This window comes from Heptranchias perlo, chromosome 2 (genome assembly GCF_035084215.1).
Source record: "Heptranchias perlo isolate sHepPer1 chromosome 2, sHepPer1.hap1, whole genome shotgun sequence".
In the NCBI taxonomy this organism is placed as follows: Eukaryota; Metazoa; Chordata; class Chondrichthyes; order Hexanchiformes; family Hexanchidae; genus Heptranchias; species Heptranchias perlo.
The window spans coordinates 122,089,183-122,102,276 of NC_090326.1; the positions used below are offsets into that span (position 1 = coordinate 122,089,183).

Here is a 13,094-nt window from a genome sequence, read left to right on the forward strand (position 1 = left end):
TAAGGGGGAACCAGTGGATGTAGTATATTTGGATTTTCAAAAGGCATTCGATAAGGTGCCACACAAGAGGTTGTCACACAAGATTAGGGCTCATGGGATTGGGGGTAATATATTAGCATGGATTGAGGATTGGTTAACGGACAGAAAACAGCGAGTAGAAATAAACGGTTCATTTTCGGGTTGGCAGGTTGTAACTAGTGGGGTGCCGCAAGGATCAGTGTTTAGGCCTGTTTACAATATGTATCAATGACTTAGATGAGGGGACAGAGTGTAATTTGTCCAAGTTTGCTGACGATACAACGCTAGGTGGGAAAGTAAGATGTGAGAAGGACGCAAAGAGGCTGCAAAGGGATATAGACAGGTTAAGTTAGTAGGTGAGAAGTTGGCAGATGGAGTATAATGTGGGGAAATGTGAAATTATCCACCTTAGTAGGAAGAATAGAAAAGCAGAATACTTTTTAAAAGGTGAGAGGCTAAGAAATGTTGGTATTCAGAGGGATTTGGGTGTCCTTGTACATGAATCATGGAAAATTAACATGCAGGTACAGCAAGCAATTAGGAAGGCAAATGGTATGTTAGCCTTTATTGTAAGGGGGTTGGAGTACAAGAGTAAGGAAGTCTTGCTGCAATTTTATAGGGCTCTGGTGAGACCACACCTGGAGTACTGCATGCAGTTTTGGTCTCCTTACCTAAGGAAGGATATACTTGCCTTAGAGGGGGTGCAACAAAGGTTCACTAGATTGATTCCTGGGATGAGAGTGTTCTCCTATGAGGAGAGATTGAGTAGAATGAGCCTATATTCTCTGGAGTTTAGAAGAATGAGGGCTGATCTCATTGAAATTTATAAAATTCTTAGAGGGCGTGACAGGGTAGACGCTGAGAGGCTGTTTCCCCTGGAGAGTCTAGAATTAGGGTCATAGTCTCAAGATAAGGGGCCAGCCATTTAGGACAGAGATGAGGAAACATTTCTTCACTCAGATGGTTGTGAATCTTTGGAATTCTCTACCCCAGTGTGCTGTGGATGCTCAGTCGTTGAGTATATTCAAGTCTGAGATCGATGGATATTTGGACACTAAGGGAATGAAGGGATATGGGGATAGGGTGGGAAAGTGGAGCTGAGGTAGAAGATCAGCCATGATCTTATTGAATGGCAGAGCAGCCTCAAGGGGTCATATGGCTTACTCCTGCTCCTATTTATGTTCTTAACGGTCTCATGTCATGCTTAACCAACCTTATTGAATTCTTTGAAGAAGTAACCGAAAGAGTGGACAAGGGCACTGCTGTAGATGTGGTAGACATGGATTTTCAGAAGGCCTTTGATAAGGTGCCATATAAGACACTCATGACAAAGGTGGAGCCAGGAGCCAGGTAGAAGAATGGATTGAAAGGTGGCTACAAAACTGAAAGCAGATGGTCGGAGTTAAGGGAAGTTTCTCAGACTGGCAGAAAGTGAGAAGTGGTGACCTGCAGGGATCTGTGCTGGGACCACTGTTGTTTATATATCATAAATGTTTTTGAAGCAGGATTTGGAGGTATGGTGTTGACATTTGCAGATGATAATAAATTGGGGTGTATAGCTAATAATTTGGAAGACTGTGCCAAGATACAGGAAGGCATAAACAGGCGTGCAGAGTGAGTGGATAAATGGCAAATGCAATTCAATGTAGTGAACTGTGAGGTGGTTCATTTTGGAAGGAGAAATAAGGAGGCCGCTGGTTCCTTGGAAGGTAAGAAACTAAATGGTGTAGAGGATCCAGAGATCTGGGAATAGATACATAAATCGTTAAAAGTAGCAACGAAAGTTGATAATACCATAGAGTGCAAACAAAGTACTGGAGTTCATTTCTAGAGGAATAGAATATAACGCAGGGAGAATAAAGTGCGACAGAGACAAGCAGGAGAGAGAGGTAATTACCAAAGAGAAAGAAAAGGGAAGAAATTGAAAAACTCAACCTTTTTTTAAACTTCCCACAAATATTATGCAATATTGCAGTTTCCAGTAATGAGGTTTTTGTAGTAACACATAAAAATAGGAAATTAAATTCAAATGCTATGTTAATCACACATACACTTTATTTAAATTGCTGCAGCAGGTGCAAGGGATTTTCATAGAATCATAGTAACTACAGCAAAGGAGGAGGCCATTCGGCCCATTGTGCCTGTGCCGGTTCTTTGAAGGAGCTATCCAATTAGTCCCACTCCCCTGCTCTTTGCCGATAGTCCTGTAATTTTTTTCCCTTCAAGTATTTATCCAATTGCCTTTTGGAAGTTACTATTGAATCTACTTCCATCACCCTTTCTGGGACGTGTACTGGGACGTGCTGTTCTCCGTGACTGGCCTGTTTGAATAACAACGACACCTTTTGATTGGTGTGATGCTGTCCCAACATAGTATAAGATATGCGATTTGAGAACCTTTTCATTCATTCATCTGACGAAGGAGATAATCTCCGAAAGCTTGTGATTTTAAAATAAATTTGTTGGACTATAACCTGGTGTTGTAAGATTCCTTACATTTGTCCACCCCAGTCCATCACCGGCATCTCCACATCATCACCCTTTCAGGCAGTGCATTCCAGATCATTGCAATTCCCTGTGTAAAAAAAGAATGCTTCCTCATGTCGCCTCTGGCTCTTTTGCTGATCATCTTAAATCTGTGCCCTCTGGTTACTGACCCTTCTGCCACTGGAAACAGTTTCTCCTTATTTACTCTGTCAAAGCCCTTCATGATTTTGAACACCTATATCAAATCTCCCCTTAACCTTCTCTGTTCTAAAGAGAACAACCCCAGTTTCTCCATTCTCACCATACAACTGAAGTCCCTCATCCCTTGTACCATTCTAGTTCAAATCTCTTCTGCACCCTCTCTAAATCCTTGACATCCTTCCTAAAGTGTAGTGCCCAGAATTGAATTCAGTATTCCAGCTGAGGCCTAACCAGTGTTTTATAAAGGGTTAGCACACCTGGCTTATGTACTCTTTGCCTCTATTAATAAAGCCCAAGATCCCATATGCTCTTTTAACAGCCTTCTCAACTTGTCCTGCCACCTTCAAATATTTGTGAATATGCATCCCCAGGTCTCTCTGTTCCTGCACCTCCTTTAAAATTATACCATTTAGTTTATATTGCCTCTCTTCATTCTTCCTACCAAAATATATCACTTCACACTTCTCTGCGTTAAATTTCATCTGCCATGTGTCTGCCCATTTCACCTGTCTGTCTATGTCCTCCTGAAGTCTGTTACTATCCTCCACATTGTTTACTACATTTCCGAGTTTCGTGGCATCTGAAATTTTGAAATTATACCATCTACACCCAAGTCCAGGTCATTAATATATATGAAAAAAGCAATGGTCCTAATACCGACCCCTGGGAACACCACTGTATACTTCCCTCCAGTCTGAAACACAACCGTTCATCACGACTCTTTGCTTTCTGTTCCTCAGCCAATTTTGTATCCACGCTGCCACTGACCCTTTAATCCCAGGGGCTTTAATTTTTCTAACAAGTCTATTATGTGGTACTTTATCAAATGCCTTTTGAAAGTCCATATGCACAACATCAACCGTGCTACCCACATCACCCCTCTCCATTACTTCATCAAAGAACTAAATCAAGTTAGTCAAACACGATTTTCCTTTAACAAATCCGTGCTGACTTTCATTTATTAGCCCATACTTTTCCAAGTGCCAATTAATTTTGTCCCAGATTATTGTCTCTAAAAGTTTCCCCACCACCGACGTTAGGCTAACTGGCCTGTAATTGCCGGGTTTATCCCTCTCCCCTTCTTTTGAACAGGGGTGTAACATTTGCAATCCTCCAGTCCTCCGTCACCGTTCCCCTATCTAAGGAGGATTGGAAGATTGCGGCTGGAGCATCTACAATTTCTACTCTTGCTTCCCTCAGTAACCTAGGATGCATCCGATCTGAAATTTTGGGAGATTTTGGCACATACAGTACTTGCTTTTTCTCGGTCACCAAACCCATTGATTGAAACGCTAACGTTAATTTTACAAATTGCACCATGCATGCATATTAGGAATTTAGAGATCGGTGTCCATTAACTAGTGAAGTGTACCCTATTTCAAAAGTCATCCCTCAACCGATACCATCAAAACTGGTTAACTATTCATCCATTTCATTGGTGTTTGTGTTCCCTAGCCAAGCAGAAATTAGCTGCTGCATTTTGCCCACATAACAATGGTAACTAAAAAGTAATTTGTTGGCTGTGAAGTGCTTTTGGACATTTATTTGTTTATTTCCCTTTATTATTTCATCTTCTATTTTGAAGATATTCAAGTGTTGCAGTCATTAAGTTTCTTTTTAAATATTTGTTCTTAAAATGTTTGCTGCAGTGACATGGCTGCATTTATTGTTCATCCTTAGTTGCTGTGCAAAGTTGGTGGTGGGCCTTCTCCTAGTAATTGTTTGTACAACTGAGTGACTTGCATCGCCACTTAAGAGTCATGCAGACCAGGGTTGGGGAGGTGGTTGGCTCCCTTTGACTGCCATTGAAAAAACGTGACTGTCTTCACTTACAATTAGAAATAAAAGTGTTAGTTCTCCCAGAAAAGTTTTTTTCTACAATGGGACCAAAATTTGCTTGAGTAACATGTAATTAATCTAACACAGCAACTGAAACCCATAAAATGTGATTAGGCCCAAATATATTTTTCTATGTTTTACTTTAGTAGCTTTAATCCATTTCTTCTAATTTAAGAATTTCCTTTTTCATTATTGCTGCACACACCTAAGTTTGTCATGCCACAAGAGCAGCTGAGAGTACCAGCAATGTTATGCCTGGGTTCTTATCATTCACAGAACTGGGATCAAGGGAAATAAAATACACAAGAAAATGGTAGTGTAGTGGTTACATGACCCAGCCCTGTGTGTTTGATATAACTACATCACTTATTCAACCATGTTTTGCTTTAGCAAAGCTCTTAATTACATTAAGCTAGCTGAGAGGCAAAGTTCATCCATTTTACTCACTACTCTTTCCCTTGTTCTGTACAGATTCTTCTCTGCTCTACTGCTATTGTTATTTTGGGTTGAATTATGGTTTCAAGAATTCGTTAATGTCTTTGAGCTATTTTATTGATATCACTTTTCTCAGTAGTATTTTTAATTCACATTTCAAATGGCTGTTCTAATTCAGTAACAATCTGAGAGTAACTATTTACTATGCAGATTATTTTAAGTGAGCTCCAATTTCAGTCTTCGAGGATGTGTGCTAGTTTTGTTTCAACAATGAAGGGAATAGGGCTGTTCCAGTAAATGTTGCAGTCTGATGATTGATTTTGCCTGGGTGGGTTGGCCATTGCTGGTCAGTTTCCTTTTCCTTTATCTGATTGCAGCAAAGCAAAATTAGGTACTAATGGTTACATAGTCTCCTCCTCCAACGTTGCTTTAAACCAAATCATAACCCAATAAATTGCTTTTACTCAGTCTGAGCAATCTGTCAGATAGGCACACCTTTTAATTATTTTACTTTGCAATTGAATCCAAAACTAAAACATATCCTGCAAAAGGTTTGTATTACATATGAAAACTGTTTTTAAAAGACTTGGGTTATGAAGTGGTCCAAAGTGATTGCAGCAGATAAAATCCTGTTATGATTACTGGTATTCTTTTTGCCCAGTTTTGTCCTGTAACATTCTGATCAGAATGAGATTTTTTTTTTCAAAACTCACTGGTCATCTCCAACCAATCAATAGAATGTACAAGTTACTGAGAGTACGGGCATAATTTTAGCCTGGAGCCGGGAAGGGGGTTGAATTGCAGACGGGAAACCCGAAAGTACGGGTTTCCCGGATGTTCTTATGATTCTGACGTAAGGACGACTTTTATTTTTTTTGTCGGTTTCCCGTCCGACCAATCAGGCCGGCCTGATTGACAGGCTGGTCTCAGTCGCACGGGAGAAGAGCAAGGAAAAGGTAAGTGAACAGGTAAGTCTTAAATTGTATGGATTGGTGGGGGGGGTGGAATGGGTAGGCATGGCGGCATCAGTGGACATGGGGCATCGGCGGGCATGGGAGGCACCGGGTTTGGGGGGGCGGGGAGTTAGTCAGCGGGGGGGAGGTCAGTCGTTGGGGGTCAGTCATCGGGGAGGAGGGGTCAGTCATCGGGGGAAGGGGTCAGTTATCGGTGGTTAGTCATCGGCGGGAAGGTCAGTCATCGGGGATCAGTCACCGAGTTGGGGGGTGGGGGGTAGGGATCACGGGTCATCATGGGGGTCGCGATTGTTGGCGGGTGGTCGCGATCGTTTGGTTGGGGGGTGTTGCTGCAGGTAGGCTTGTTGTGCCTTGGGAAAGCACAACTGCTCCTCTGGGCCCACAAACTTTGCCAGAAAGGCACTTACCTGCAGTTTCAGATCTTCTCACCTCCTCTCGCACAGCTTGAAGAAGGCCTGGGAATCCCGGCCCCCAGAGGTTGAAATCACAAAACCTTTCAAAATGGAGGCCCGCAGCCTCCTTGAAAGGTTTTAGTGACCAACCTGCCTCCTGAGAGCGAGTTGGTCGCCCGCTCGTCACGCCCTGTGTAAACCGGAAATGGGCGGGTTGGCGGCGGGTCTGAAATTGTTGCAATTTTCAATGCCCCCCGCCCCCAACCCACCCATTTTTCCCATTTAAAATCCTGCCCTACATGTTCTGCAGTCACTGGTATGCTGAGGTGGTTGTTTATATAGCTTCTCCTTCCAGTGTATATCTGTAGAATTACTTTCACTGGCCACAAAGTGCTTTAGGGTGTGAAAGGCAGTTTCTTTCTTTCTTTCTTTGAAACTGCTTTACTGAGTTTTGTTCTTAATCTCGTATCACTACACTGTCTTTTGTGTTTGGGCTTATTTGATCTAATCATAAAATTAAACATTTTGTGGTAGAATCCTGGTCAAACTCTTCCCATAATGTTGTGCTGTAATGCCTGTTTATATGGAAAATAGGTATATTTTGCTTGAGTGCTAATTGATAATCCAGTGCAATTCCTCCAAGTAATTCTGTGCTGCCCTGCAATCAATTTTGTGAACCATCTTGTTATAGTTGTCTCTTCCTGTTATTAACCCACCTAGAATTTCTTATAGACTGCTGAGGCTAGTCGTTCGTGTAGCACAATACTGGGAGATAGGAATCTGTAATATTAAAATCGTTTGATGTGAACAGAATGTGCCAATATGGTAAAGACGACACTGAATCTCAGAATCTTTGCACAACCTGAAAATCCATAGCTCTTCTGCTCCAATGAGGAATGAACAATTTCTGCAGTTTGGTAATCACAGATCAGAATAGAAAGAGCATTCCTGTCACAGCAGCTGATGATTGCCTGGTTGCTAGGTGATTAGCTTTGTGTGCTTACTGTGAATTATGCTGTCGGTTAAATTCCTGATAGAAGTGTTACTTTTTGTCATTAATCCATAAACAATTTTTTAACAATTGCACATTTAATTTCAAAGACGTAAGTATATTCAGGCCGATTTTAACTCCTGGCGGGAAGCCAGAGGGAGAGGACAGTGATCCCACAATGAGCGACCTGTCAGATTTTAAATGCTGGGCCTGATTTGAATGTCACCAGTCAATTGCTCGTCTGCTTTGGGTGGAAAGCGGCAGCTAGCCGATTTGTGGGGTGGGGGGTGGGGGGGGGGGAGGCTACCCTCGGGCACCAAGATAAGGCTGCTGGGAGTAAGGTAAGTCTGGGAGGGGGGGAAGTTACAAGGTCCCACAGCTGAGGAGGAGCCCGGGACAGCAGAGGACCATACGTTCCTTGTGGGGCCCGGAGGAGCACTCTTGCTGGCTTCCCAACAGCTTTTCTGGGCAGGGAGGTAGCGCCAGGCTCCCCACTCAGGAGCAGCTTAAAACACAATTATTAACAACGCTCCTGCTGGACTCCGGCGGGAGTTTCATCTGCCATCAAATCCAGCAGTGTTAAAATGGGGAATTGGTGAGAACAGAACAGTAAATGGAGCCGCTCCATTTTAACTGCTCCCCTGATCTTTTCCTGCTGATTGGGTAAAGTTAAAAATTCCTTTTGTTATTCAATTAGGAGATGCCATTTCCACACTTTGGCTATATTTTCCTCCATTCACTAATTTTAACAAATAAGTAAACATGAGTACAAAGTTGGGAACACTGGTTACATTTTCATTAAGATCAACAAACTAAGAAAAATATACCCTTTTTTATTAATTGCAATTATGCTTTCCTATTCAAAATGTACTGATACTAGGCCATTGTTAATGTATGTACAATCACTGTTAACAGTAGAGTGGACTGTATTGAGCCAGGGATGAAAATGCTTCTCTATAGAAATTCTCTCTAACTGTTAAGCATAAATAATCTAAAGGTGTGTGCTTATTCATCTACTTACCAATAACCTGCTTACCAATGCTGAGCTTGGGTTCGGCCAGAACTGCTCATCTCCAGACATTAATCTACATACGGACACCAGAGTTGAATGCCAGAGGAGAGTTGGGAATAGCTCCCCTTGATATCAAGGCAGCATTTGACCAATAATGATACCAAGGAACCCCAGAAAAACTGAGGTCAATGGGGCTCAAAAAGAAAACACTTCATTGGATGGAGTCAAACTTGACACAAAGGAATATGGTTGTGTTTGTCGGAGGCCAATCATTGAAACCTCAGGACAGCAACAACTTGCATTTATATAGCGCTTTTAACATGGTAAAACGTCCCAAGGCGCGTCATAGGAACGTTATCAAACAAAATTTGACACCAAGCCACATGAGATGTTAGGATAGGTGACCAAAAGATTGGTCAAAGAGGTAGATTTTAAGGAACGTCTTAAAGGAGGAGAGAGGTGTAGAGAGGCAGAGCAGTTTAGGGAGGGAATTCCAGAGCTCAGGGCTTAGGCAGCTGTTAATTGTGGATCAATTCGAATTGGGGATGCGCAAGAAGTGAGAAATGGAGGAGCACAGAGATCTCTGAGGGTTGTAGGGCTGGAGGAGGTTACAGAGATCGTGAGGGACGAGGCCATGGAGAGATTTGAAAACAAGGATGAGAATTTTAAAATCGAGGCGTTCCCGGACCGGGAGCCAATGTAGATCAGTGAGCACAGGGGTGATGAGTGAACAGGACTTGGTGCAAGTTAGGATATGGGCAGCAGAGTTTTGGACGAGCTCAAGTTTATGGAGGGCGGTAAGATGGGAGGCCGGCCTGGAGAGCGTTGGAATAGTTGAGTCTGGAGGTAACAAAGGCATGGATGAGGGTTTCAGCAGCAGATGAGCTGAGGCAGGGGCGGAGACCGGCGATGTTACAGAGGTGGAAGTAGGCGGAGCGGATATGTGGTCGGAAGCTCATCTCAGAGTTAAATAAGGCACCAAGGTTGCGAACGGTCTGGTTCAGCCTCAGACAGTAGCCAGGGAGAGGGATGGAGTTGGTGGCTAGGGAACGGAGTTTGTGGCGGGGACCAAAGACCTTGCCAGTGTCGGCCACATCCTGAGAACACATTTTTAGAAAAGCGTATTGGTTTTCAAAAGCAAGAGATAAACATATCCCTTAAGTGAAGGAAATATATTAGAATCCATAAACCTCCTTTTTTCATTATTGCTGTCAAAATCTATGCAATCTAGCAGATAATGATAAAATTTACAGAGCTATTGTTCTGATCAGTGGGCTATCCTGAAAGCTGTGATATTGGCGGGCTTCTTTTGTGTTTCGTTTTGAGCTGGGATTATCACACCGGAAAAACAATTCATTTTTAAAAATGAACACACAGGGGTAGAATTTCCGTTTGTTTCCGTTAGTTTTGCACCCAGATTCCAGCGCAAGCAACTGAACCAGCGTAAAAGATCGTGGAATTTTAAATGTAAGTGAATTACACCCAAAACCACTTACGTTCATGTTTTCTGCAATCTTTTACGCTGGTTTAAGATTCAATTCATCTAGATCAGGCCCCACCCACAAAACTGGCCACATCTCCAGGTTGATATTATGAGTTTCCATCGATTGCCCTGGCTAGGGAAGGCTCTTCAAATTGCTCTCAATTTCTTAGGCATACAGCACATTTTAAAAGTTTAAAAAATATTTAATTTGCTAAGAAACTGACTAGTGTACCCCAATGAAAGTAGTAAACGGTTCATTTTCAGTGATTTTAAATTAGCCTACTCACAGGTGGAAGACTGGACACTCTGATTAAAAATGCTTATTTTTGTAATCAACCCATTTTCAGCTGTATTAATAAAACTGCACCAGGTCACCACTCTTAAATACATCAATTAATATTTTTTAATGGAAAGAAACAAAAATGATTACATTCTATTACACTGCCCAATTGCACTGATTCATGGAAGATATTACATTTGTGATTATGCAAATGAATTTTATCAGAAACTTGAACTGTAACCTAACCAACGCAATTTCGAGTGCATTTTGGGCACAATTTCCCGATTGTGCCCAAAGTGGAAACTCTACCCCTAGGTTTTAAGTGTTATAACATCCATTAAGGACTGAGATATTCCACACAAATGAAATCACTTCAATATTTAAACGTCCCGTTCCCCAGTATTTTATAAAAGGAAGCCTCCTCTATGTATGTATTCCACTATGCACAGTATGCATATATACTGTTAGTCTTCCTTTGATAATTGGTCACAACTTCACAAGAAGAGGGAGTCTATTCATCCAATATTAGTTTGCCCATCCAGAACAAAAACATTTACATTCACAATCAAATTACGTCACTCATCCAACTGCCTCTTGAATGAGTCTAAAGTTCCACTGCACTACGCTACCTGGAAGTTCATTCCAAGTTTTGATCACTGTTGTGCAAGAAGAAGTTCTTCCTGACATTTGTCCCAAACTTAATATTTTGTGTGTCTTTTAATATCTTGTATACTTCTACAATGGCCCTTCTCTGTCACTTCCTTTCAATGTTAAAAAGATCCAGTCCCCCAGTCTTTCCTCATATCTCAAACCTTGGAAACCAGGGATCAGGCTTCTAGCCCTTCTCTGCACTACTTCCATAGTCTGCATGTTTCACTTATGTCTGAGCCCCGAGGAAAGATTGGTGACCAAAACAGTACTCAAAATGCAGTCTGACTAGGGCACTGTACAGTTTTAGCATGACATCCTCTGGTTTATACTGAACTGACCTAGCAATATAATTAAGCCTTCTATTCCCTTTGTTTATTGCTGTCTGCAGTGATTTGTTATGTTAACTGGCATTACACTCAGTACTTCCCCTACCCTGATATCACTTCTCTAACCAGGCTTTTTACAATAGAATGCTAAGAATTTTGCAATGTTGTTTCGATCATTTTAAAAATATAGAGGTTTGTGACATGCCACAAGTTTATTGCTCCAGAAATGGAAATGTAACAACATTACAAAAAATGTAAACTTTTAAAAATCAGACAATGGATTCTTAGAGCAACTATTGACTTGATGTAAAAAAAATCCTTTACAATACCCAGAATGGTGGCAAACTGCAAATCTGAGGAAAGACTGGAGCTAAAGATTGGGAAATAACAAAGAAAAACAAACTTCTCTTCACGACATGACTTCAGGCCTGGATGATTGGGAAATCATTAGCATCACCTTAGCGGAAAGGACGTACAATAGGGATTACACCCACACATACAACCAGCTCTTTTATTAGCTGGTGAGAGTTTCAAAACGATCAAAAGCACATAATTCATTGTGTGACATTGAAACCAAAAAGAAAAATATAACATCCATAACAGTCTGGAAGTTTCGTTTGACTGACTAGTGACAATGTAGGCGATTTTCTGAAACATGAACTAAATATAGTTTTGGTTACTGTTTAGGAACAAGAGAACACATTATTCCTTTTAAGAAATTGTTTGCTTTACTTTCTGAAGACGGCAAGAGGGACGGAAGGAAAATGTGTTTTTCTCCTTCTGGTTAGTCTGATTTTAATTAGTTGAATTGCATAGCTGAGAATAGGCAAAATATCATTCCTCTAACACCAATGTAGTCTTTCACTTTCTATAATTTGGAGTTGGATTAATGAAAAATGTGTTCTTTTTAATATAACATTAGGTGTGATGCTGTCTATTGTTTTTTCTTTCTGTAAAGGGTCCCAGTTGAGATCCATCCTGAGTTTGTAATTGCATTTTTCCCCCCTTTTTGTTTGAAGCATCTGTCTAGTCTATTATATTTTCCTAAGCTTCTCACATGCTTTACTTTTTTTCTCGTATTGCTTTAAAGTGTACGACTGAGCATGGCCTCTGCAGCTTAACTACAAAGACTGAGCCATTGTGTTCTTGTAATAGGGTGTCTCATCCTGAACAAATCTTCCTGCCCATCGCTGACTGGAAGATTAAAGAAAGGCCTAAAAAAGAGGAGCACATTGGACCATTTGTTCAGCATGTTTACGAAGTGAGTTTTTAAAAACATTTTTCTTGTATTCATTTTGAAAGATGCTTAAAAGAATGATTATAAAGTCATGGAATAGAATATTTGGTGACAGAAGACTAGTTTTTCAGTTTTAAATCAATATGAACATATGCATGACACATGTTAAATAATTAGTTCCAGATTGTATATTGCAAGTTTTTTTTATTAATGATTATAACGAAACCTTCATGGTAAATTTGAAAAAATTTCCGTCACCATCAGTTCTCTCTTTAAAATTCACAGTTGCAAAGAATTCTCATGAACTTCAACATTTTTTTTTAGTTCAGCCTATCCCTTCATAGTTGAAACAGTATTGCTATTGATATAATTGTGGATACCAACTGAAAGGGATAATTTCTGACACTGTAAGAGAGCTAAATTAACATGAAGGGAGATTTTTAATCAGAAATTCGCACACCTGCAGCCTCTGATTTGCCATTGTCACACTTTGAGATTTTTTTTGACCATTTTTCCACAGTAAGAATTTTGAGAAAAAAAACAATTTTTAAACATTGGAGTTGTATACCAAAGTATCTTTATGCAAGTTTTTTTTTAAAAAGCACTGTGGGAAATAGGTGGTTAAAATACTAAGGAGCTAAACTTATTTCCCCACAGACTGTAAATAATAAGCAATTTATTAGCTTGTTTCAGCAATCAATATACATCTCACACCCTTTATGTAGGGAAATATTTGGTCTCTTCTGGCTGTGAACACAGGGTAATATA

General features: G+C 40.8%; 1 protein-coding gene across 1 annotated transcript in view; it reads left to right on the forward strand.

Moving 5' to 3' along the window:
- Positions 1–13,094, forward strand: part of itga8 (integrin, alpha 8) — a 222,680-nt gene that overhangs the window by 147,378 nt on the left and 62,208 nt on the right. The window contains exon 24 of the mRNA XM_068006777.1: positions 12,245–12,350. Coding sequence (XP_067862878.1) covers positions 12,245–12,350 — 106 coding nt within the window. The remainder of the gene's footprint in view (positions 1–12,244; positions 12,351–13,094) is intronic.